The sequence below is a fragment of the Austrofundulus limnaeus genome, unplaced genomic scaffold (assembly GCF_001266775.1).
Source record: "Austrofundulus limnaeus strain Quisiro unplaced genomic scaffold, Austrofundulus_limnaeus-1.0 Scaffold533, whole genome shotgun sequence".
Lineage (NCBI taxonomy): Eukaryota > Metazoa > Chordata > Actinopteri > Cyprinodontiformes > Rivulidae > Austrofundulus > Austrofundulus limnaeus.
In genome coordinates, this window is record NW_013952935.1 from 170,176 (window position 1) to 193,048 (window position 22,873).

A 22,873-nucleotide genomic window follows, 5' to 3' on the forward strand; every position below is an offset into this window, starting at 1 on the left:
GTTCTGAAGGCAAAAGGGGGTCCAACCCGTTACTAGCATGGTGTACCTAATAAAGTGGCCGGTGAGTGTATGTCTCTATGAACAGAACTTATCTCTGGATGTCTTCTTCTGTCTCTTTGCCCTCAGGTGAAGTCTGTCATCAACCTGCTGTTTGCTGCGTACACCGGAGACGTTTCTGCTCTGAGGAGGTAAAAAAAACCCAACACAACTTTAAATGCTAACCCGATCAGGCAGGTTCTGGTTCTGTCCCACAGCAAGACCAGTCTGGAACACATTTTTATGGTTCTTAGGAGAGGACACTTTTCCTCTCCACTCAAAATCTAATGATCTTTGGTGACCTCTAGTGGAAGAAAAGAAGAACTTTTCTCTCCCTCGTTTCCAGCAACAATTTTTTATTTTATTAAAACTTTAATCCGGGGTTTATGTTTTATGTTAGAACGTATTTTTATGTAATTCAAAGTCATTTTAAATTGTAAAATTTAAATTTAAAATTGTTTATAATATTATAATATTTTAAGCAGCGTATCACTTAAGGAACTGCTTAAAGCCCTCCACTATTTTTGGAAGAATATTTTGATACTGAAAATGCTCAAAACCCCATGGCATCATCTAGAAATGCTTGAAGCAGCTTGTCATTGAAGCTGATTAAAATGTCCAGAATGAATCCATTTCTCCTGACATTATTTTAGTTGAGAAGAAATAACTGATTTTTGAGGACCCAGTAACACGTGTAGTTAAATGTTTGTTGGTTCAGGTTTGCATTGTCGTCCATGGACATGGATCAGAGGGACTACGACTCCAGGACAGCTCTCCATGTAGCAGCAGCTGAAGGTAAAACTGAACTCAAACTGTACGGTTCAGAACAGATGGTCCGGTTTGGTTCTGTAAGTCACCACTGTCGCTTTGATTTCAGGACACATTGATGTGGTGCGCTTCCTGCTGGAGGCCTGCAAGGTGAACCCAGAAACCAAAGACCGGTAAGTTAAAGTGATCTGTCAGATCAAAGGCATTTGATGGGCTGAAGCCAGCGTCACATTGTGTTTACTGTAAACTGTAGTTTCCAAATGTGTTTATTTTTCCTCAGATGGGGAAACACGCCACTGGACGAAGCCGTGAACTTCGGCCACCATGATGTAGTGACCCTTCTGCAGCAGTACCATGAGAAGTACAACCCACCGCCCGCTGCTCAGGATGACCGGGCGAGCAGTGAGAAGAACCTGGACGGTCTCCTGTAGACCAGCTGCAAACATCTGCAGAGGAACTTCTTCATTATTACTCAGGCTTCTGAAACGTGCGGTGGCTTAGTTCAGCCTCGTGTGCTTTGCTTTGTGTTCCTATACAGTACCATAATGTGTTTGTTGTGTTGTGTGTGTGTGTGTGTGCGCGAGCAGCTTAACATTACTGTTGAAATAATACAATAAAAGATGAATGTGTATAATCTGGTGTTTATAGAAAACACACACWAAAAACTGTTGGGTCAGATTTGGAAAAAGCCAATCCTGGGTACTTTCAACTCAGCGTGTTTGACCCACTACCCAGATATCAGGTTAAAATTACTTATTTGTTGAATTAGAGTTACTAAAAAGCTAAGTTTAAAAAACAACAGCTAATCTAGGTATTTGAGTTTGCTAGCTATCTGGTGCTAACCACTATTAGCATCAAGAAGCAAGCACCAGCTAACTTTATTTTTGGAATATAAACTTGCTGAGACATGATCAAATGATCTGTGTTGAAAGTATAATTCCATTAACAAAGCAAACAGGGTTAAAGATTTTATTACAGGTTGATTTTCATGTCTTTATTTAGATCATAAAGCAGAGGTCCAGTCATGTCCGATATTGACAACTTTGGACTTAAAATGGCGGGAAAGTGGAGAATGACACGACTCAGCTTTGATCATTAAAAACTGTTGGGTCAGACTTGGATTGGGCTAACTCTGGGTACTTCTTAATTCAGCATGTTTGATCCAATGTACCAGATTAAATTTACYACCCAGATATTGGGTTAAAATTATTGTATTAGAGCAACTAAAAAGCTGTGTTAAAGAAAAAACGGCTAGTCTGTGTTTGCAGATCATTGAATTTGTTAGTCATGCATCAGCTAATGGTATCCTAAATTCACAGAAAATTGGAAAAATGCTTTGTGTCCAGTGTGTTACCAAACAAAACAGGGTTAAAAAATTTTTATAAGTTGATTTTATATCTTTATTTATTAGATTGTAAAGCAGCGGTTCAGTCAAGTCCCATATAGACGACTTCAGGCTTTAAATGGCGGGAAAGTGAAGAATGACACAGCTCWGYTTTAACCCAGCAGTTTTTAGTGTGTATGATCAGTTTTAGGCCTAAAATCACAGMTTATTTAGTTTAGTTCCAGATYAGTTTGTGTTATTTAGATTATAATCTCTCAGTRTTGGGTTTGTAMGACTGTGAGTTGTGTTTTAATCTCGTTTCTTGTCYCTCTCTCTGCAGCCTTGAGCCGATCTGATTATTTTATCGATTGTTGCAGGTTTTCTGAAGACAAAGATTGTTTTCTGAATGTATTTTTCAGTGGCAGCATTTCCAAAAGAAACAAGATGTGTGTAATATNACATTTCCTCACTCTGCTGTTGTCTTTAGTCTTTCTTCTCTACATGTTTATTGTTATTATTTCTATCCTGTTTTTTCTTTGTCTCTTCCAGATGAAGGTGCACCTGGACCAGTCCTGGACCAGTTCTTCTGTGTTTACCTGTGTCTCTTTCCTGTCCCTCAACCAGCCGGTCGAGGCAGATGGTCTCCTGTCCTGAGCCTGGTTCTGCTGGAGGTTTCTTCCTGATTAGCAGGGAGTTTTTCCTCTCCACTGTTTGCTCAGGATGGGAGACTGTGATGAAGTGATTCAACACAATCTGCTGCTTTCTTCTTTAGATTATTCTTTTTATGTACAGTGTCCTGAGACAACGTATGTTGTGACTTGGGGCTAAATAAACTTGAACTTGAATTTGAACTTGAACCATCAGTCGACCAAAGAAGTCTTTTGGATAAAAGCTGAAACGTTTCAACAAAGAAGAACMCGTCCAGAGGACTRGTTCAGCCTGAGTATTGTCTGCATAAAGGGAACTAAAACTGAACCAAAAGCCTAAAGAAGTGACAAACRCACCCAGAAGTTTGTCTCCCAGCATGGTGAGCTGCTCTTTGTTGAGGCCCCGACCCGCGAAGGTGGAAAACTGCCAGCTGAGGACCTCGGAGAGCTGAGTCCAGCTGGCCCGAGGCGGGTTACCGAAGAACGCCAAGTTCTGCGGACAAACAAAGATGGTGGACAGAGGAGGCGATGAAACCGGTCAACTCTCAACAAATTCATTCCTGTCCAATTATAATCTAACATAATCCCATTTCCTGTCTCACCCTCGGCTCGTCCGTCAGTAGGTTGTACCACATGACCGAGGCCCAGCCGCCAGGAAGTTGGCTCACGTTAGAAATCACCACTAGTGGAAGGGAACAYGTCTGAAACATAAAAATATGTAAATTTAATCACAAACGCGTCGGGAAACAAAGGCAAAACCAAACTTTCTTTTCAGCTGACCTCCAGGTCGATGGTGAGGCCCTGGACCGTGAAGCAYGCCTCGAAACTCAGAGAGTGAAGTTCTTCTGTCACCGAGAGCAAACCCTGCGCAGACACCACAAACCGGTCCCGGTCTAAGCCCTTCTTCCTGACTTACGTTAAATAAACGGGGTCGGATGAGCAGTTTTACCTCATTCCCTTTTGTTCCGTTGATGTATTTCTTCTCTTTCAGCTGCTATAAGACACAAACCCAACGTTAAGATGCCTCAAACTGTTTTTTTTAAAGCGGGTTGTTTTAAAACCTGAGATGGGAAATGTTCTCACCAGGTGTCTGAACTCCACCGACAGGCAGCCGTTGGAGTAATCCTCGATGTCCATCACTTTAGTGTTGTTGGTCAAAATGAAAAACTGGCGACTTCTAAGGAGAAAAKTCAGGAAAAAAAACAACTGACTTTTTTTAGAAGTACAGATTCAACATACGGAGGTAAATATTCTAGGAGAGAGATGGTAAGAAATGAATTATTGTGTAATTTGTTTATTTGAAGTTAGATTTACTTCATTTCAACACCTGATGAGAATCAGGTGGTTTTTATTTTTCTACAAATAATTCTCTTAAACATTATATTATTTCAAAAGAAAATAATAGAATAATAATAGAAATAGATTTCAATAAAATGTGAAAATAACAGCAAACGTTGAGGTGGTTCCTACTCACACTCTGCCAGGAGGAAGGTCCCTACAGAAACATAAAAAAATATATTAAGAAAATCAACAAACAGTTTAGATCTATCCTCATGAAGAATTAAAGACCTTACTTGTCAAATGTTGTTTTCACTTTTAGCTGATAATCAACTTCAGGGAGTTTGACCAGAAGCCTGCAGGAAATCAGAAACAGAAAACAGAATTTTACTTCATAAAAAGCAAAAAATAAAAAATAAATAAAAATACATTTATTATTTAAAACAAAAAAGGGAAGAAATCCAGGGAAATTACATCCTCTGTAATAGTTTGATGCTGAGTTAGCGCAAAGCTAAAAATACACTAGCTAAATGCTTAAAAGAACACTAGCTAAATGCTAAAGGAACAGAACATTAGAGCTAAAGAAGCAAAACACTATTTAAAAATGTTAAAGAAGCTAAAAACAGGCTGAAAGCTAATGAAGCAGAACATCAATCAAAAGCTAAAGAAGCAGAATACTGCTAAAAGCTAAAAAAGGCAGGACATCAACCAAAGGCTAAAAAAGCAAACCTCTAGCTAAATGCTAAGGAAACAGAACTTTAGCTAAATGCTAAAGAAGCAGACCTCTAGYTAAATGCTAGAGAAACAGAACAATAGCTAATTGCTAAAGAAGCAGAATATTCGTTAAATGCTAAAGAAGCAGAACAATATCCAAAACTAAATAAAAGAATGCACACTAATAGCTAAAAAAACAGAATATTAACTAAAATCTATAGAAGCAGAACACCAACCAAAAGCCAAAGATTATTATTGGCTAAAAGCTAAAAAAAAAAAAAAAGCAGAACATCAAGCACAGGCTAAAGAAGCAGCACAATAGCTATAAGCTAAAAAACAGAACATCAGCCAAAAGCTAAAGTAGCAGAGCATCAACTAATGGCTAAAGAAGCAGAACACTAAATGCTAAAGAAAAAACACTCAAAGTCATGGCACCATCTTCTGTATGAGCTGAATGTAAATAAAAGTGTATATAAATAATGAATAAATAAAGAATAGAGTGTGAATGTCGACTAAAGAGCGGTTCAGACCTGACTTTGGTGGTGAACTGGACTCCGGTCTTGATGATGAGGGGTTTCTGTGGGTGTGTGGGCATACAGGGTTGCTTCTCCACCACAAAGGAGCTGAAAACAAAACAAACTTTTATCGTTTATTAAATCTTGATGGTGGGAAACCACTGCAGCTATCACAGCTCTATGCCAGCGCGGCAGCCATGTTGGATTTTGAGGTTGGGTTGGTGGTATGGTTTGGGGCGTACCAGTTGGTTTGTCTGAACTCACTGAGTCAAACTACGTTGTGTTTTTTAATTTATATTACCATTGTTTATTTTAGTATTATTAAATATTTTTACAGAGATCGTACCTCTTGATGAGGTGGTAAATCAGATATTTAACTCGCTCCTCCAGCTGTGGTTTCTGCAGTGGAATCGGGTCACTCTCGTAGGAAACCTTCACGACCAGTTCGCCGAGTTTGTCCAGCTGGCGCTTGATCTGGAAGAGGCTCTGCGCCGTCACGGTGAACCTGCAGAACGAGAGGGTGGAGCTGCTTTGAAGAGAGAAAACAACAAGAGTGGAAACAAACAGGATGCTAACATGCTAATTTGTGCTAATGGACTCTGAAGAGTGGAAAGAAACAGGACGCTAATATGCTAATTAGTGCTNTCAGAGACTTTACTGAAGGTTGTGTAATTTATTGTATTTGAGATAAAGTTTCTGTTTGTGTTAGCTGTTGTGAGTTTTTATTTTAAACCTGGTAATGTTCACAGAAAGGCGGGATTTCTGGAAAAATGTTCCAGTTCAGAATTTTCTGATGGGTTCATTATGATCTTCAYGTATAGCAGTGTTTAAACATAGAAATACTTTATTTTGGCTGTTTCCTTCATTATATAACACTAAATCTATCAAAAGAAGGGAATTTTGAATATGTGGTAAGCAAAAGTATTACAATTATTGTGTTGAAATATAAAAATATGCTAATTTATTAGCTCTTAATATTCTCGTCATATAGATCACCAAGAAAGTAAAAACAGAGTAAAACTACAAAAACAAATGGTGAACATATTTCAATCAGAACCACTTATTTGCAATCTGCAGATCTGATGGCGGCGCGTGAACAACGCGAGGCTCAGCGTCTCTCCAGGACCTGCTATTTAGTGGTTTTCTATCTATTTTTTACCAGACTTTATTTTCCAGAACTGCACCGCGTTGCTGTGCTATAGCAGACATGAGCTTCTGGATCTGTGGAGCAACAATATTAACACTTTTATCGCCGATCTCCGACTCATCCCAGAAATCTCCAGAACACCGGAGGCTGTCCACTTCTCCCGCCCGAGCGGAAGTGCGCGCAGATGGCGAAGAGACCGTAAACAAAGGCGGGGTATGCGTGGAGGGGTGCGAGCTAGACTAAAGCTAACACCACACCAGCTCCCTTTACCCAGCATTTTCCTCGCCAATGTCCGTTCTCTGGCCAATAAAATGGACGAGTTACGACTTTTCATCACGAGTGACAGACGGATTATGGACTCAAATGTCATGKTTTTCACCGAAACATGGCTAAATAACAGTTGTCTGGACAATGCTATCCAGCTAATTGGACGCCACACACACCGAGCCGACAGGATTGCAACTGACTCCGGCAAGACCAGAGGCGGAGGCTTGTGCATTTATATTAACAAAGCTTGGTGCACAGACTCTGTAACTACCGGGAGTCACAGCTCACAGAATGCAGAGTTTTTAATGGTCAAATGCAGACCTTATTACCTCCCAAGGGAATTCACTTCAATCATCCTCACTGCTGTGTACATCCCCCCGGATGCTAATGCCAAGCTAGCCATGAAAGAACTCTATGCGGCCATTAGSAAACACCAAACCAAACACCCCGAGGCTGCTTTTATTGTTGCGGGTGACTTCAACCACTCCAACTTGAAGACAGTCCTCCCCAGATTTCATCAACACGTCTCCTGCCACACTAGAGGAGACAAGACCCTGGACCAYGTCTACTCCAATCTGACTGGAGCTTACAAGGCGACACCGCTCCCCCACATCGGACAATCAGATCATCTCTCCCTGTTCCTCACACCTCGGTACTCACCACTCATCCAACGTGTGAAACCCACTGTGAGGAGAGTAAAGGTGTGGCCAGGGGGTTCAGACGCTGTGCTCCAGGATCGGTTCAGGAACACAGATAGGAATACTTTCCACCACACAGACTTGGATCAGTACGCTTCATCTGTATTGGACCACATTTCCACTACCATAGACTCCGTCACCACCCATAAACACATCACCATGTACCCTAACCAGAAACCCTGGATGAACCGAGATGTGAATCTCCTGCTGAAGGCCCGCAACATCGCCTTCAGGTCAGGGGATGCACAGACCTACAGTGCAGCCAGGGCTGAGCTGAAGAGGGGAATCAAGAAGGCCAAACACCACTACAAAAAGAAGGTGGAGGATCACTTTTCCAACTCCAACCCCCGAAGTATGTGGCAAGGCCTTCAGATTCTCACAGACTACAAGAATCCCAACACCTCCCCCACTTCCTCTGATGTCTCCTTCCTCAACGAGCTTAACAACTTCTATGCTCGTTTTGAGAGAGGGAACACCACAACTGCAACTAAGGCAACCACCACCTCAGACCAACAGCCGCTGATTCTCCTCTCCACTGACGTAGGAGCGGCTTTGAGCAGGATTAAATCACACAAGGCTGCGGGTCCTGATGGCATACCTGGACATGTCCTTAGAGCGTGCTCTGAGGAGCTGGCAGGAGTGCTAACGGAGATCTTCAACCTGTCCCTGGCCCGCGCTGTGGTACCGACCTGCTTMAAGTCTACCTCCATTATCCCAATCCCTAAGAATTCCAACTCAACCAGACTCAATGACTACCGCCCGGTAGCCCTCACCCCCATCATTACCTAGTGCTTGGAGCGCCTGGTCCTAGCACACCTCAGATCCTGTCTCCCCCCCACACTGGACCCCCACCAATTTGCATACAGGCAGAACAGGAACACAGAGGACGCAGTCTCCATAGCGCTGCACTCTGTCCTCTCTCATCTGGACAGCAAGAACACTTACGCCAGAATGCTGTTCTTAGACTTTAGTTCAGCATTTAACACTGTCATTCCATCACAACTCATTACCAAACTCRCAGACCTGGGCATCAGTTCACTCATGTGCAACTGGCTGCTCGACTTCCTGACCAGTCGACCCCAACATGTCCGGCTGGATAAVCACTTCTCATCCACCATCATCATAAACACCGGAGTGCCACAAGGCTGTGTGATGAGTCCCTTCCTCTACTCCATCCTCACCTATGACTGCAGACCTGTCCATGGCTCAAACGCCATCAAGTTTGCAGATGACACCACAGTGATCGGCCTAATCAGAGATAACGATGAGGCCGCCTACAGGGAGGAGGTGGACCGTCTGGCTGAGTGGTGCAACAAAAACAACCTGCAGCTGAACACGGAGAAGACCAAGGAGCTTATCGTGGACTTCAGGAGGAATGCTGACCTATACCCACCCATCCACATTAAAGGGACAGAGGTGGAGTGTGTAGACAGCTTTAAGTTCCTGGGGGTCCACATCTCCAAGGATCTGACCTGGACGACCAGCTGCTCCAAACTCATCAAGAAGGCACACCAGCNGGACTCTGAAGAGTGGAAAGAAACAGGACGCTAATATGCTAATTAGTGCTGATGGACTCTGAAGAGTGGAAACAAACAGGATGCTAACATGCTAAATAGTGCTAATGGACTTTTATTTTTACTAAAATGTTATTTTTTATTAATTAAAGTTGATTTTTTTGCATTTGGGAATATTGAGGACCGTGTGGACGCAGTTCAAAGGCCACTTTAAGCCCTCGAGCCCTACTCTGAGCTCATTACCAGCTCTGCAGCTGCTCCAGCCCGGTCAGCATCGGACCACCGATGGCAGCGATCTGCTGCCGGCGTTTCCAGTCCTGCAGCTCGGGGCTGAGCTGAGACGACATCAGGTCRTCGATCTCTTTGATCACCACGTCCATCTTCGATAAGATCTCCTGAAATAAGAAGAACAGACCACGACCGCGGGTTTACCTCACCAACTCTGACCTAATGTTGGGTTTAAATCATTGCTTTCTGTTTTTATTTGTATTCCACACATGTCCTGCCTGGGTTTGATTCATGCGTAATAAAAACATCTTATCATCACACCCAGACGGTGTGTTACATCACAGCTGTGAAAATACCAACCTTCCTCTTAAAGTCCAGCCTGTTGAGCATTTCCTGGAGTCTCGTTACTTCCATTTTCATCATGTCGGAGTTTCTGTCTGAGGATTCTGARCAAAAATAAACATTTAAAGTCACAAACTTGAACGTTTTATAACGTTTCAGGCAGGACTGGCGGTTCTTTGGTGCTGAGAACATTTGACAGATCGCAGACTAAACGCACCTCGAGACTGGAGGGTCTTGTAGCAGAAATCGAAGTCGTCTTGCATGTCCTCGATGCATTTCACGGCCTGATCCATCAACTTCAAACAGATCATGTCAAACAAGCATTGAAGACGGCTGCATTTGAGCTCAGATTATCCCTGACAGGTGTTGGGGTTACCTGCACGCTGCTCCTGATGATCCCCACCCTGTTGTCCATGTTCTTCTGCCTCTCCAAGGCCACAGAGTTCTGCAGAGACTTCTCCAGAGCGCCCTGTTCCAAACCTTCACTCAGTTACTTTATTGTCAGGATTTCTGACACATAAATGAGTTTTATATTGATTATCTTGGCTTTGGGCTCAACAATCGGAATAATAATCCCTTACAAAGTATCGTTACACGTTCTTGTGATGTTCTGGACATCTTTGAACAGAAAAAATAGTATAGCATTTTAGATTTCCAGCCAACAGAACAAGCTTTTAATGGTTGATTTTAGGAAAGATTTCTTTATCTGACAACCTTTTATGATTTAAATATGTTTGATGCTGAGCAGAAAAGCTTTTTCATAACTTTTGGGCAGATTAGTAGAGCCCATAGACTTAAATTAGAACCCTAGACTGAGCCCCGCTCATCCCGTCCACTGTCTCCGTCTAAGATTCAGTGTTTTGTATTTCTTTGGTTCTCTCTTTGGGTTGTTGTGTGCAGCAGTCTCTTCCTTCCTGCTAACAACCCAGACGTACAAGCAGCGAGGGTAAGACAGCAGAGGGACTTTCCCTTTGACTCAGAGGGCGGGACAAACCTGTTCCTGCGTGCAAGCGCTGGCCAGGATCCGCCGCTCCTCCTTGAGGCAGGTGGAGATGACTCTGGACATGGCGGTGGGGTTGGTTGTGTATTTCCTCTGGGGGGCAACATCCACACACAAAGACAGGATTTTCACACGACAGAACAAAAAGACAGAAACACTTTGTGATTTAATGCTTAAATGCTGTGATGTGAGTTTTATTGGAAGGATTGCGTAATGAACAGGTGTGGTTTTAAGGGAGGGGCACAGGGTGACTGTTATCTCAAAACNCATGCACACTGTCCTCACACTTATACATACTCTGTATATAATCTGTATATAATCTGAAAATCTTATTTGCCATTAACTATCTTACATTGTAAATCTACTAATACATATACAATTCATTTCTAACATTTTGTTTAATCTGCATAATCTATATGTGCACATAGCTCCCATATTTTTTATTTATATTATTTTTATACTGAACATTTTATTTTTAAAACAACTTTTGCACACCTGTAAATACATAATTATACCCTGTATAGCACTTCTGGATAGATGCAAACTACATTTCGTTGCTTGTACTTGTGACAGTGCAATGACAATGAAGTTGAATTCTATTCTATTCTAGTTTGAACTTATATAAACATGAAGACGAGCTTCTTGTTTCTGATTGGATCCTTCTGATTCAGGATGAGAAGTTCAGATCGTAAGTGCATTGTGTGGTCCAGAGCTCATGAAAGAGCTCAAAAATCTCCTGTGCGTTCAGTTCATCTTCTATACTTGGGTTGATTTCGTTCTGCGGAGAAACACAAACATTGTTTGTAAAAAAAGCAGCTACAGTGCAGAAGTTCTTTAAAACATTTTCTGATCACCAAAACCAGAGATTTTTTTTATTTCAGAAAAAAATGATTCAAACTCACAATGTTTGTTTCGATGTTCATGGGCACCTCTCCGGGTGGAGATGGARGCGGGGTAGGGTTGCTGTTGGATGCAAAGAAACGACGGTTCAGACAGATCAAATATTTCTGATGCAAACCTTTCATTCAACACTCTGACTTACATTTCTGCCCAAATAATCATTCTTGTTGTTGTTGCACATGATCCTGCAAAAGAAAAAGAAAATGTAGCAATGTTAACATGAATAAATTAGTTTTATTCCTTTTGATAAAGAAWGAAAAACCCACATACTGAAACAAATAATTACATACTGCCAAACGTTATCTGGTAATTTTGACCCTTTATGTACGGTTTTATTCTCGTTACCGGTGACTTGGTAGTAGCGTCCGAAGGCCGTGTCTTTGTGGATGTCGGGGTAAAGATAGATCAGTGGGTTGAAGCTCTTCTCGANCCCCTTTGTAGGCTAGTAAATATCTCCCCCTCCTTGAAACGGGCCAGTTAGCCGAGAACAATGTTTTGAACAGTGCGTTTCTATTGGGAAAATACTGGTAAATAAAGATTAATATTTTGAATATTATAACAGCCACATAAACCAAAAGTCATAGTATGGATCTCCTCAACATGCTGAACGTTTTGATATATGAATGGCCAGAAAATAACATAAGGTATAGGAAAGTAGATTGAAAATCAAAGATGGATAAATAAAAATGATGAAAAATAAGCAGAAATAGATTTCAAAACACATGCAAAATAATCTAAATAAAAGCATAAATGCTGAGTCAACCTTTAGAGATGTTCCAGTTGTTTTGGGAGTTTTAGTTTTTCCATCAGTGCAGATGTTTTCTCTCCAATCATTTAAATAAATAAACCTGATAAAGATTTGCTGAAGCAGATTTGACAGAGAACAGTGTTTACAATGCCTTTCTTTTTGGGGTGAAAATTTGTAAACATAGGTAGATATTTAGAATATTATAAAAGCTACAAAGACCAAAAGTCATAGCATGAATCTCCTCAACAATCCGAACATTTTGATATATGAATGGCCAAATAGTAGTGCAAAGTATGCAGAGGTAGTTAGTTGCAAAATGCGTTCGGAAAAATAAATGCAGAAATGCTGAGTCAACCTTCAGAAATGTTCCATTTATTTTGGAGTATTTTGACTTTTTACCTGATATTTTTCCTCAAATTTTTTTAATAAGACAAATCTAATAAAGATTTGACAGAGAACAATGTTTACAATGCCTTTCCTTTGGACTGAAAATTTGTACACAAAAGTAAATATTAAGAATATTAAAAAAGCTATAAAGACCAAAAGTCATAGCATGTACCTCCTCAACAAGCCGAACATTTTGACTTATGAATGGCCAAATAGTGAAAAGTATGCAGAAGTGTTTAGTTGCAAAACGCATGCGGAAAAATAAAAATAAACGCCGAAACGCTGAATCAGCCTTCAGAAATGTTACATTTATTTTGGAGGTTTTTTTTTTTTTTTTACTTTCTACCTGATATTTTTTCTCTAATTTTTTACTAAGACAAATAAATTTAACAAAAGTCAAAGCAGAGTCCAGTTTGATTAAGCAGATAAAAAAACAATGTTTATAACAATTCATTTCTATTGTGGAAAATATTTATACATAAATAACAGTGAATATTTTTAATAATACAAAACCTACAAAAAACAAAAGTCATGTGATGCAGCTCGTGAAAAAGCTGAATGTTTTGATATATGAATGGGCAAAAAAACAGTAAAAATATGAAGTAGAATGCAAAATGTGCCTGAAAAAATAAAAATAAAAGCTTGAACGCTGAGTCAGACTTTAGTGATGTTCCAGTTGTTTTGGAGAATTTAGTGTTTGCACCTGTGAAGATGTTTTACCCTCTTAATTAAAAAGGACAATAAGTTGTGAGGGAAAAAAAGAGAATATATTTGTAAATCTGTCTGTTCTGACATTTTTCTGTCACTGACTTGTATTGTTGGAGGGGTTGTTGCAGGATGTTCAGCTTATTTCACGTCAGGAGCTCGAGCTGATGTTTTATTCTTGAAAAGACTTAAAGTTTTTGCGGAATGAGGCCGTGAGGCCCGTACCACTACTTCCTGTGTCAGAGCTAACACGTTTCAGAGGAAGCAGGCAGTCCTCTGTGGTGGTGCTGCTTGTGTTTGTGGCTTTTTGTTGTTGTTGTCGTGGGCCTCATGCAACACATGGAAAAAAAATGAAAAGATGAATCATTTCTTTGCCTCGAATCCGATTCTTTCTTAGAAACATTGCTGTAAGGTTTTGCGGTCGCAGAGAGCTAGCGCAGCCGAGCCGTGGAAACAGCCGAAACAGCAGCCAGAAAAGGGAAGAAAACTTGTGATTTTGTTGTTCTGAAAGCGTGAAGGTGTGGGAGTTCTGCTGGCGCCCTTCAGTGTCGGGTAATGATGCTGATGAAAACTGGAGGGGAAACTTTCCCTCTGAAGAATTTTCTGAACTTCTTTAACCAGGTTAAATGTCAAACAGAAACGGTGTCGAAGCTCAGGGGAAGTTTGAGGCTGAGCTTTTTCTTTTATACGCCCAGTTTCTGGACTTATTAAGACTTCAGCGTCTTTCATGTATAAAAACTGTCTCCAAATTGATTTATTGTCTGGATTTTCTTCCTACTGACTGTTTATTTGTGAAAACTCAGATGTTTGTAGGCGTTATGATTAACCTGCTGCTGCCCTTGGGTCAAACAGCTCTGGAGGCCTCAGTTTTAATCTGACTGAAAAACATCAGATATGTGNTTTATTTATTTACTTATTCATTTTTTGTTCTTTTCTTTTTATCTACAAAAACCCCATGGATATTCACCCTGATCCAGAGCTCTACTTGGGCTAAGACCACCAAACAGTCGGCTTGTYGGACCACTGAGACTCAGACAGCTTCCAGAAATATCAACTAAAACCCTGAATCTGTGCCTGGTGAGTGAAATTGTAAATGTGGTTCGTCTCCATTTCACTTCTTTCCTCGTTCAGWTCTTTGCTTTCACTAAATTAAAACCTAGGCGTTAGCATCAGCACTAGCTATAGTGTTAGCCTGATTGTTAGCATGTTATTAGCAGCAATGTTTCAGTTTTAAAGTAATATCAAGCCCGTGGTTAGTAGCCGCATGCTAGCAAAACTACATGGCTTAATTTAACTGTCTCAGTTCTGAGTAAGCTGGGAATATTAAACAATCATCATTCTAAAAGATTACCGTATTTATTCATGTTTAATACAATCTCACATATTTTTTGAGCTTAAAAAGCATAAAAAATTGAATCCTCAAACTACCTCCAATTTCATATAGACTTCAAGATTTTTCAGCCTTAGCGGTCTTTATACATATCAGTAAAATGATCATYGGACTGTTCRTTTTATTTTAACAACATATGTACTAAAAGGTATTTTGACAACAAATATACTGTATATCAGCTGTAGCAGTATCATATGAATTCTAGCATTTTACACATAGTCCACCAGGAGGTGCCAACACACAAGTCAGAGACTTCACATGAGATTTGGGCCATCTTGTGGGGGAAAAGCAGATTACTTCCTACTCGCGAGCGCCCCCTCTGGTGGGGAAACAWTTTTTCAGGGATACAAACTTTTTCAGAACACCGGTAGACGGCAGCCATTACAGACGAACATGTGTTTGTTGTTGTTCCAGCAGCGGCCCGGTCACATGCTAATGTCATTAGTTCACTATCATTACTAAGGTGCAGGAATACTTTTTCTCCCTTTTTTCACATCATGTCTCCTGCTTGGATCTGTTACTATCTCGTTCTGAAGCACGGAGGAGTGTCAGATGTAAGCTTGTTTCAACAGTTTTTTACGGTTTTAAAAGTCCCTGGATTGATTTAATAAAGAATATGCTAACAGAGTTATTACAGGCAGTTTATTATTATTTATATTTACTGCTACTTTCAGCTAGTATTTATTTACCTTTAACTGTTAGCTACTTTGCAAAAACCATCTGAAGTTTCTATGTAGCATTTAGCCATTTTTAGCTAGYTTTTTTAAGAAACAAACCTCCACTGGAATGGTCCACCCAGCTGAAGGTGACGGCTCCATCTGTGATGCTCTCACTGAACCGGATCAGGAAAGTCCCATTCAGTTTATCCTGCAGTAGGACATTGGTTCTSTCCCGGCTCACRAACCCCATGATGGTTCTAAAATGCGAGAGAAGCACAGATAAACGTGGATGCCTATACAAATATTCACGGGCRACTTGAGATGGTCTTACCCGTCCCGCCAAAGTTCAACCAAGTGTTTTTTGATCAGATCCAGGACTCCATCGATCCAAATCCAGAAACTTTCATCCTGGAGCCACGAGAAAGAAAAACTACCTGTGACTTGTTTGTTTTAAAGATTTGGATTGTTTTTGAACATCACCTCTACTTTAAATTTATTATTCACCTTGGAGAACTTGCTCCAGGAGACCAGACCATTAGGATCATCTGTAAAATGTATACAGATGACCNAACCCCATGATGGTTCTAAAATGCGAGAGAAGCACAGATAAACGTGGATGCCTATACAAATATTCACGGGCAACTTGAGATGGTCTTACCCGTCCCGCCAAAGTTCAACCAAGTGTTTTTTGATCAGATCCAGGACTCCATCGATCCAAATCCAGAAACTTTCATCCTGGAGCCACGAGAAAGAAAAACTACCTGTGACTTGTTTGTTTTAAAGATTTGGATTGTTTTTGAACATCACCTCTACTTTAAATTTATTATTCACCTTGGAGAACTTGCTCCAGGAGACCAGACCATTAGGATCATCTGTAAAATGTATACAGATGACCRTCAAAAAAGTCATTAATAAAAATCAGGTGTGTCAAGACAGAGAAACATCTAAAACRTGCAGAATAGTGGCCCTCCAGGACCAGGACTGGACACCACCGGTTTATAGAGACGATACCAGTCATCTAAGGGAGTCCTGCCAAGTACTGACCCACAAACTTGTCTTTGAGCATGGAGAGCTGATCCTCGTCAAGTCCTCGTTGGCTTACAGACAAAAACTGCCAGCTCAGAAGTTGTGAAAGCTGCTGCCAGGGCATGGGAGGAGGATCAGCAAACAGCGACAGGTTCTGAAGGACAAAGACCAAAATTTAAAAACAAGTGGTTTTGACTGGCTGGATCAGTTACTGATGATGATCATGAGGTGGGCAGTCTTTACCAATGGTTCACTGATGGACAACATGTTGCACCACATGATGGAGGCCCAGGCACTGGGAACCTGATTGGAACTGGAAACGACAACCACTGGCAGGGAACTGGCCTGGACCGAGGCCAAGGGAAACCAGTCAATAAATTTTAGGTTTAATACCAGAGAAGGCTACGTTAAAAATACAATGTTGAAACTGAAATGACGGAAGTTTTGGATAGTACCTCGATGTTAAATGTCTGCCCAGCGTGCTTCAAAACTGTCACAAATTGAAGGATGTGAAGTTCTTCTGTGACTCCAACAGAACTCTGATGACAAACAACAAACAATACTTTAATGAACCACCAACAGAGTATACAGTGAACTGTCTACAGGTATACATCAGATGTGGTAGATGCTCTACATGGTAGCTCATGTAATGGTCAGGAATGCTTCATAAGGATGACCATGTTTTACAGTTTTGGGTGTAGACTTTTGTTCCTTGGGCAATACAGAACCCCCGATTGTCTAAGTATGAGTAAAAATTTTAAAAAGTGCTCTACTGCCATTCCTCCATGATTGGGTCAACAGCCCAAGGTGTTCTCCRAGCCAGATACATAATCCGTCCAGAAGTTCTGAGTCTGCCTCATGGTTTCCTCGAGGAGATATCCATGAGGTATCTTAAGGAGGAAGCATTTTAACSAGTTGAATCCAAGTTCATGTCTCGATCATGACTCTTAGACATATGTGAGGGCTGGAATGTAGATTAATCAGTAAATCTATGGCTTTGTCTTTGGTCTCAGATCCTTTTTCACCACAACAGATCAAAGCTACATCCTCATTAATATGGACAAGACTTCCAGACACTTGAATGCCTCCATTTTAGATCTCATTCCCAACTTTTAGGACTGGTTCCAACATTTACCTGTTGAGAACCATGGCTGTGGACATAGAAGGAATTGGCGCTAAAGGTTGTGGCTTTAAGACACCAACGGAACCACATCATCTGCAAAAAGTAGAAATCCAAACCAGACTCTTCTTTGAACTTGAGAAGAAGAATTTAGCGCACAATAACTATGTGTCAAGACAAGACTTGGTTTGGTTCTAGGACTTGATACCTCTTAGAAGCAATCCCTGAACCCCACCGGAATGCCTCGTAGAGTTCTTTGCAGAACCTGAGATGGTTAATTTGGCTCAAATGTTTAATTTGAAACAATAAAAGTTTTCTCTTACCTCGCTTGCTTTAGTTCSTCTTGTTTTTTCTTTGAGTGACTGAAAACAGAAAAGAAGAAATGGCTGTTATGTTACAAAAGAAATAAATTTCCATTTTAAATATTTATTTAAGTGTTTTAGTTTCACACCATGTGCTCAAACTCTGCTATCAAGCCTCCACCTGGTGTGTCCACATCCAACACCTTACTGTCATCCCTGGTGAGGTCAAAGACACGAAATCTGCAAACAAACACAAAAAATTTATAATTTCTGGTAAAAATGTTTTTTGAAAAGCWCAGGTTGGATCTTAAATGATGGTTAACAGACCCAGTGACCATCTTCACTTCTTTGACATCCCTTGTTTTGAGGNTTTATAACTTGGACCTTCTGATTTTGACTTAGACCTGCTGTTTTATAACTTGGACCTTCTGATTTTGACTTGGACCTGCTGTACCTGCAGCTGCTGCTGGATTATCTTCATGTTATGTCTCTGCAGGAAGTTCTGCTCCTGCGTTCGGACCTTCTCCAGCTGAGACAGAAGGTTGGTGAGTAGAACCGACGCCATCGATTCGTCGTTGACCGCCGAGTCCCTGAAACACAGAAAGTTTACTGTTACATCCAACATGCATCCAACATACATCCAACATAGATCCAACATAGATACAACATACATCCAACATACATCCAACATAGATMCAAAATACATCCAACATACATCCAACATTGATCCAACATACATCCAACATACATCCAACATAGATCCAATATACATCCAACCTGCATCCAATATGCAATGTTAATCCTTTCCACCATCTAATCACAATCTATTCACATTCATCCATTCATCCATTCATCCATTCAACATACCTTCATCCATCCAACTGAAGGACATTTTAAAACTGATTAACGAAATATTAGTTACAGTCGTGTATTTTGTACTTTTTGATCATTGCAGCCAATATGATTTAACACACAGAATGAGAGTTTGTGTGTCTTATCACATGAGGTCTTTCTGTCTCCGTTACAAAGTTATTACGTTCTAACATCTGACTTGATATGTAACACCTCCAGGGGCTGTGACCAGGAAGTCAGACATATCAAAAGGTTGATCCGTCATGATGTGAGAAGAGGTTTTTTGAGTTTACAGTGTCTGCTTTAGATCAGCCTGGGACAGCCTGGGACAGCCTGGGACAGCCTGGGACGGCCTGGGACGGCCTGGGACAGCCTGGGACAGCCTGGGACAGCCTGGGACAGCCTGGGACAGCCTGGGACAGCCTGGGACAGCCTGGGCTTTTGTTTTACTTTTCAGATAAGACCTTCTGACTGCTGCTGGAGCTGATTGGAGCAGATTTGGAATAAAGAGAATCAATTGGTTTTCTGCTAAATTATTCAGACTTTCATTTGATGGTCACAAAATTCATTCATTCATTCATTCATTCATTCATTCATTCATTCATTCATTCATCTAACTACGGTCTTCTTGTTGAAACACAAACTTGGATTAAAAACTAAACCTGTTATTTTTGACACAGATATTTTGTTTTATAATGTCTTTGTTTCATTGAGTCAACAGAATCTGAATCTTCAGTTTTAACACAACCTCCTCTTTTACAATAATTCTAAAAGAAGTGTTTCCTTCTCAAGTGAACACGTCTATTTTCCCAAACGACTGCTTGAATTAAATGAAATGAGTCCTCCTCTGTAGGCGGTTTGGGTTTGTTGTGCTGGAGATTCAACATGGAACAGAWATAAATCACTGATGATTCATAAAAGGGTCAAATGTTACCTCTGGTATAAATGAGACAAACTCCCTGATTGTATAATTCAATTTACACTAAGAGAAAAACTGTGGTTAAAAACACAGGAAGTGATGTCGCTGGGTTTGTAAACAAGCTTCAGGAAGTAGTTTGTCTGTCGTTCTGACAGCTGCAGTAAAAATACTTCAGACTGAACGTGTTCCTCTCTGAGATCTGAGCTGCAGMTCCTGCTTTTCTGCACATCAGAACCAGACGTCTGCTGATTCATCCAGACTTCAGCTGCAGCTCAGATTATCCTCGAAAACACATGAAATGTGATATTTGAAGGTGAAATCTACATAAAATCAGGCTTTGGTTGAATAAAACTAGTTGTCTGTGGAGGACTGTGAGCTTTTAACAACAAACACAACAGAGCAGGTTGTTGGCTCTTTTCCAGACGATGACATCATCACATGGCAGGTGAATCTTAGAGAATGACACGATCACTAGAAATCAGGGATGACAGGAAAGTCTTGCTGCTTTGGAATAATGGAGCACTTTCCTCTTTTGACCTTTAAATGTATGTTTGTTGTCTATAAAGTAAATAAACTTGGGACAGATCAAACTGAACCCCTCAAAAATCGTATTTTTGTTGCTTCTGTTTGTCGTAATCCCATTTTATTTTTATTTTTTATATTTTTAAGTCATGAGTTTCCACTTAAGCATGCATTAAGGTGCAAAAATGTCCCTTTAAGGTATAAAAATGTTAGTTTGTTTAAGGTTTCTTGGTGTTTTCTTTAAAAACAGGTGAATGTTGACAAAAATAAAAGCACCCTGGACTCACCAGTCCTGGGACTCGATCCAGCCAGCCAGGCCCTGCCTGATGTCCATGGGGAAGTTGTCATCGTACAGGTAGTCCACATGTTCCAGGAGCCTGATCTCCAGCTGCTGAATCTGTTTCCACTGGCTCATCCTGGCTGAGGGATCATCATCGTCACCATCAGCACACAAACAGGACTAACTGCTTTCAGCTCTGTGTTCTCTCTTACCTCAGGTGTTTCTCTCTGTTTCTGTCCTGTCGCTCACTCTTCACCATGTGCACCTGCTTCTGTCGCAGGCTTTCACTTCACTGAGTCGCCTGAATCAGGAAGAGACGTTATGGTTCAGTGACACACATCAGGAAGCAACCGGCCCTCCCACTGAAACAACCAACATATGACCACCCACTATAATCTGGTTACACATGTAAACTAATGTGGGCACACAATTATMCTGTAGATTAAAGCAGATAACAATGCATGTTTGATTTAAAAACTTGAACATTTTTGCTTAGAAATATCATTTTGNATCCAAAGATTACTGTGAGTTTAGTTAAAATCTGTTTTGTGGTTCATGAAATACTTTGCTAATGGCTAATTTTATCCCTAGTATAGCCATCCTTATGTTCCCAAGTACTATGTTACCTGGATCCTTATGTTCCTCTGACACCTTTATGTTCCCAGTACCTGTGTTCCATATATCTCTAAAAGTYCCCCACTCAGTACACAAAGACCTATGTTATCTGGTACTTATGATCCCCCAATCCCTATGTTCCACACAAATACACCCATCACTATATTCTCTATATTTCCCTGTACCCACTGTGTGTTCCTCCAATCCCTTAAAATTCTCCCATTTCTGTACACCCATCCCTGTTGCCCTGTCCTTATGCCCCCCCCCCCCAGTACCCATGTCCCCTGATCCTTATGGTACTTATGTTGCCCAGTACCTATCTTCCCCCGATACACCTATCCCCATGTTCCCTAGTACTTATGTTTCCCAGAACCATTGCCATTGCTCTGATACACCTATCCCTATCCCTGGTACTTATGTTGCCCAGTACCTATGTTCCCCCCGATACACCTATCCCTATGTACTTGTGTTGCCCGGCACCTATGTTCTTCCCTGATACACCTATCTCTTTGTTCCCCTGTACTTATGTTGCCCGGTACCTATGTTCCCCCTGATACACCTATCCCCATGTTCCCTGGTACTTATGTTTCACAGAACCATTGCCATTGCCCTGATACACCTATCCCTATCTCTGGTACTTATGTTGCCTGGTACCTTTGTTCCTCCCTGGTACACCTATCCCTATGTTCCCCGGTACTTATGTTGTTTGGTACTTATGTTCCCTGGTACTTAGGTTGCCCGGTACTTAGGTAGCCTGACACACTGATGCCTTTGTTCATCAGACACCCAAATTTCCAGATCCCTATAAAATATAAACAGTATGGACTATCTCAGTTTAATCCTTTGGCCTGAAAGGCCTTACATGCAATTCTTACCGTACAGTAACTCTGAAGCGCACCCCAGTCTTCAGTATGAGAGGCCGCTGTGGTAAATTCTGCATCACAGGTTGTTTCTCCACCACCAGAGCACTACAACGCACAATGGATCCAGTTAACATTTGCAGATGATAGTTGGATAAAATACAAAGAATACTTTCAGTTAGGGGTGCAAAGAGACAGAAAATTTACGTAAATTTCTCTGAAACTTTCCATGAGAAATACAGCTGGAGAATTTTGTTTAAAACAGAAATTTTTCATGGGAAATATGGGAATTAAATGGATGTTGGGAGTTATTTAATTAAACTATCATATTAAAATAATAATATAATTACTGCTTTGTAACAGGCCAATAATTTCACTCAACCTTACAATTTTTAGAAGACAATTGTCCTAACATGTGCCAACCATCCCTACATGTCCTGATTGTCCTTACATTTCCCAATAGTCTCCACATGTCCCAATTGTTTCTAAATGTCCAAATCTTCTCTAGTAGATTCATCCCTACATGTCCCAATAGCTGCTAAATGTCCCAATGGTCTCCCCATATTTCAATCATTCATATATGTCCAAATCTTGTTTACATATCCCAATGGTCTCTACACGTCCCAATCAACCCTACATGTCCCAATCAGCCATACATGTCCTTAGTCTCCACATGTCCCAATCAGCCATACATGTCCCAATCAGCCATACATGTCCTTAGTCTCCACATGTCCCAATCAGGCATACATGTCCCAGTCATCCCTACATGCCCCAATGGTCTCTACATGTCTCATTGAAACTTTGGAAGTTTCCAATACTTTTCAACCCGGCTTGATGCGATGGCTCACTTTGTGAGAAGCTTTGTGATCAACAACAGCACAAATTTATCGATTTCTGTAATAGAAGCAGAGAGGTTGGAGGCGTCTGTGCTGCTGTATTTGTTGTTCTGGTCCTGCAGCTTCTGCAGCTGATCACGGACTCCAAGTAGAACCTCAGCCACGGCCGTGATCCTGCGAACAGAGTGTGAACACATACAGGATTGTAAAATTAACTGGAAAGATAACCAAAGACAATACTAACACACATCCTTACCACTTCTGAAGGAGCTCC

The 22,873-nt window shown here is 40.9% G+C and overlaps 3 protein-coding genes and 1 long non-coding RNA gene across 4 annotated transcripts in view; 1 reads left to right on the forward strand and 3 right to left on the reverse strand.

Annotated features, from left to right (window-relative positions):
* glsb (glutaminase b) overlaps positions 1–2,396 on the forward strand; it is a 37,594-nt gene extending 35,198 nt beyond the window's left edge. The window contains exons 15-18 of the mRNA XM_014026195.1: positions 127–188; positions 755–831; positions 914–977; positions 1,085–2,396. Of these exons, the coding sequence (XP_013881649.1) occupies positions 127–188; positions 755–831; positions 914–977; positions 1,085–1,235 (354 nt within the window). The 3' untranslated portion in view covers positions 1,236–2,396. The remainder of the gene's footprint in view (positions 1–126; positions 189–754; positions 832–913; positions 978–1,084) is intronic.
* stat4 (signal transducer and activator of transcription 4) overlaps positions 1–20,424 on the reverse strand; it is a gene marked incomplete at its 3' end in the record, with an annotated part of 23,400 nt that extends 2,976 nt beyond the window's left edge. The window contains 16 exon segments of the mRNA XM_014026193.1: positions 3,133–3,268; positions 3,378–3,476; positions 3,556–3,639; positions 3,725–3,769; positions 3,859–3,952; positions 4,250–4,270; positions 4,350–4,409; positions 5,298–5,390; positions 5,629–5,787; positions 9,152–9,303; positions 9,497–9,582; positions 9,696–9,774; positions 9,855–9,947; positions 10,473–10,571; positions 18,170–18,305; positions 20,296–20,424. Coding sequence (XP_013881647.1) covers positions 3,133–3,268; positions 3,378–3,476; positions 3,556–3,639; positions 3,725–3,769; positions 3,859–3,952; positions 4,250–4,270; positions 4,350–4,409; positions 5,298–5,390; positions 5,629–5,787; positions 9,152–9,303; positions 9,497–9,582; positions 9,696–9,774; positions 9,855–9,947; positions 10,473–10,571; positions 18,170–18,305; positions 20,296–20,423 — 1,564 coding nt within the window.
* Positions 10,890–11,807, reverse strand: LOC106530574 (uncharacterized). Its single transcript, XR_001311806.1, has 4 exons — positions 11,724–11,807; positions 11,521–11,563; positions 11,381–11,441; positions 10,890–11,256 (listed from the first exon to the last, which is right to left on the reverse strand). It is a non-coding gene; the product is annotated as an uncharacterized LOC106530574 (long non-coding RNA).
* Positions 20,425–21,774: 1,350 nt separating the features above from the next.
* stat1b (signal transducer and activator of transcription 1b) lies at positions 21,775–22,873 on the reverse strand (the record flags this gene model as incomplete). The annotated part of the gene is given in 3 exon segments (XM_014026189.1): positions 21,775–21,871; positions 22,612–22,773; positions 22,856–22,873. Coding segments are annotated over 3 exon segments (277 nt in total), but the record flags the coding sequence as incomplete, so codon positions are not given.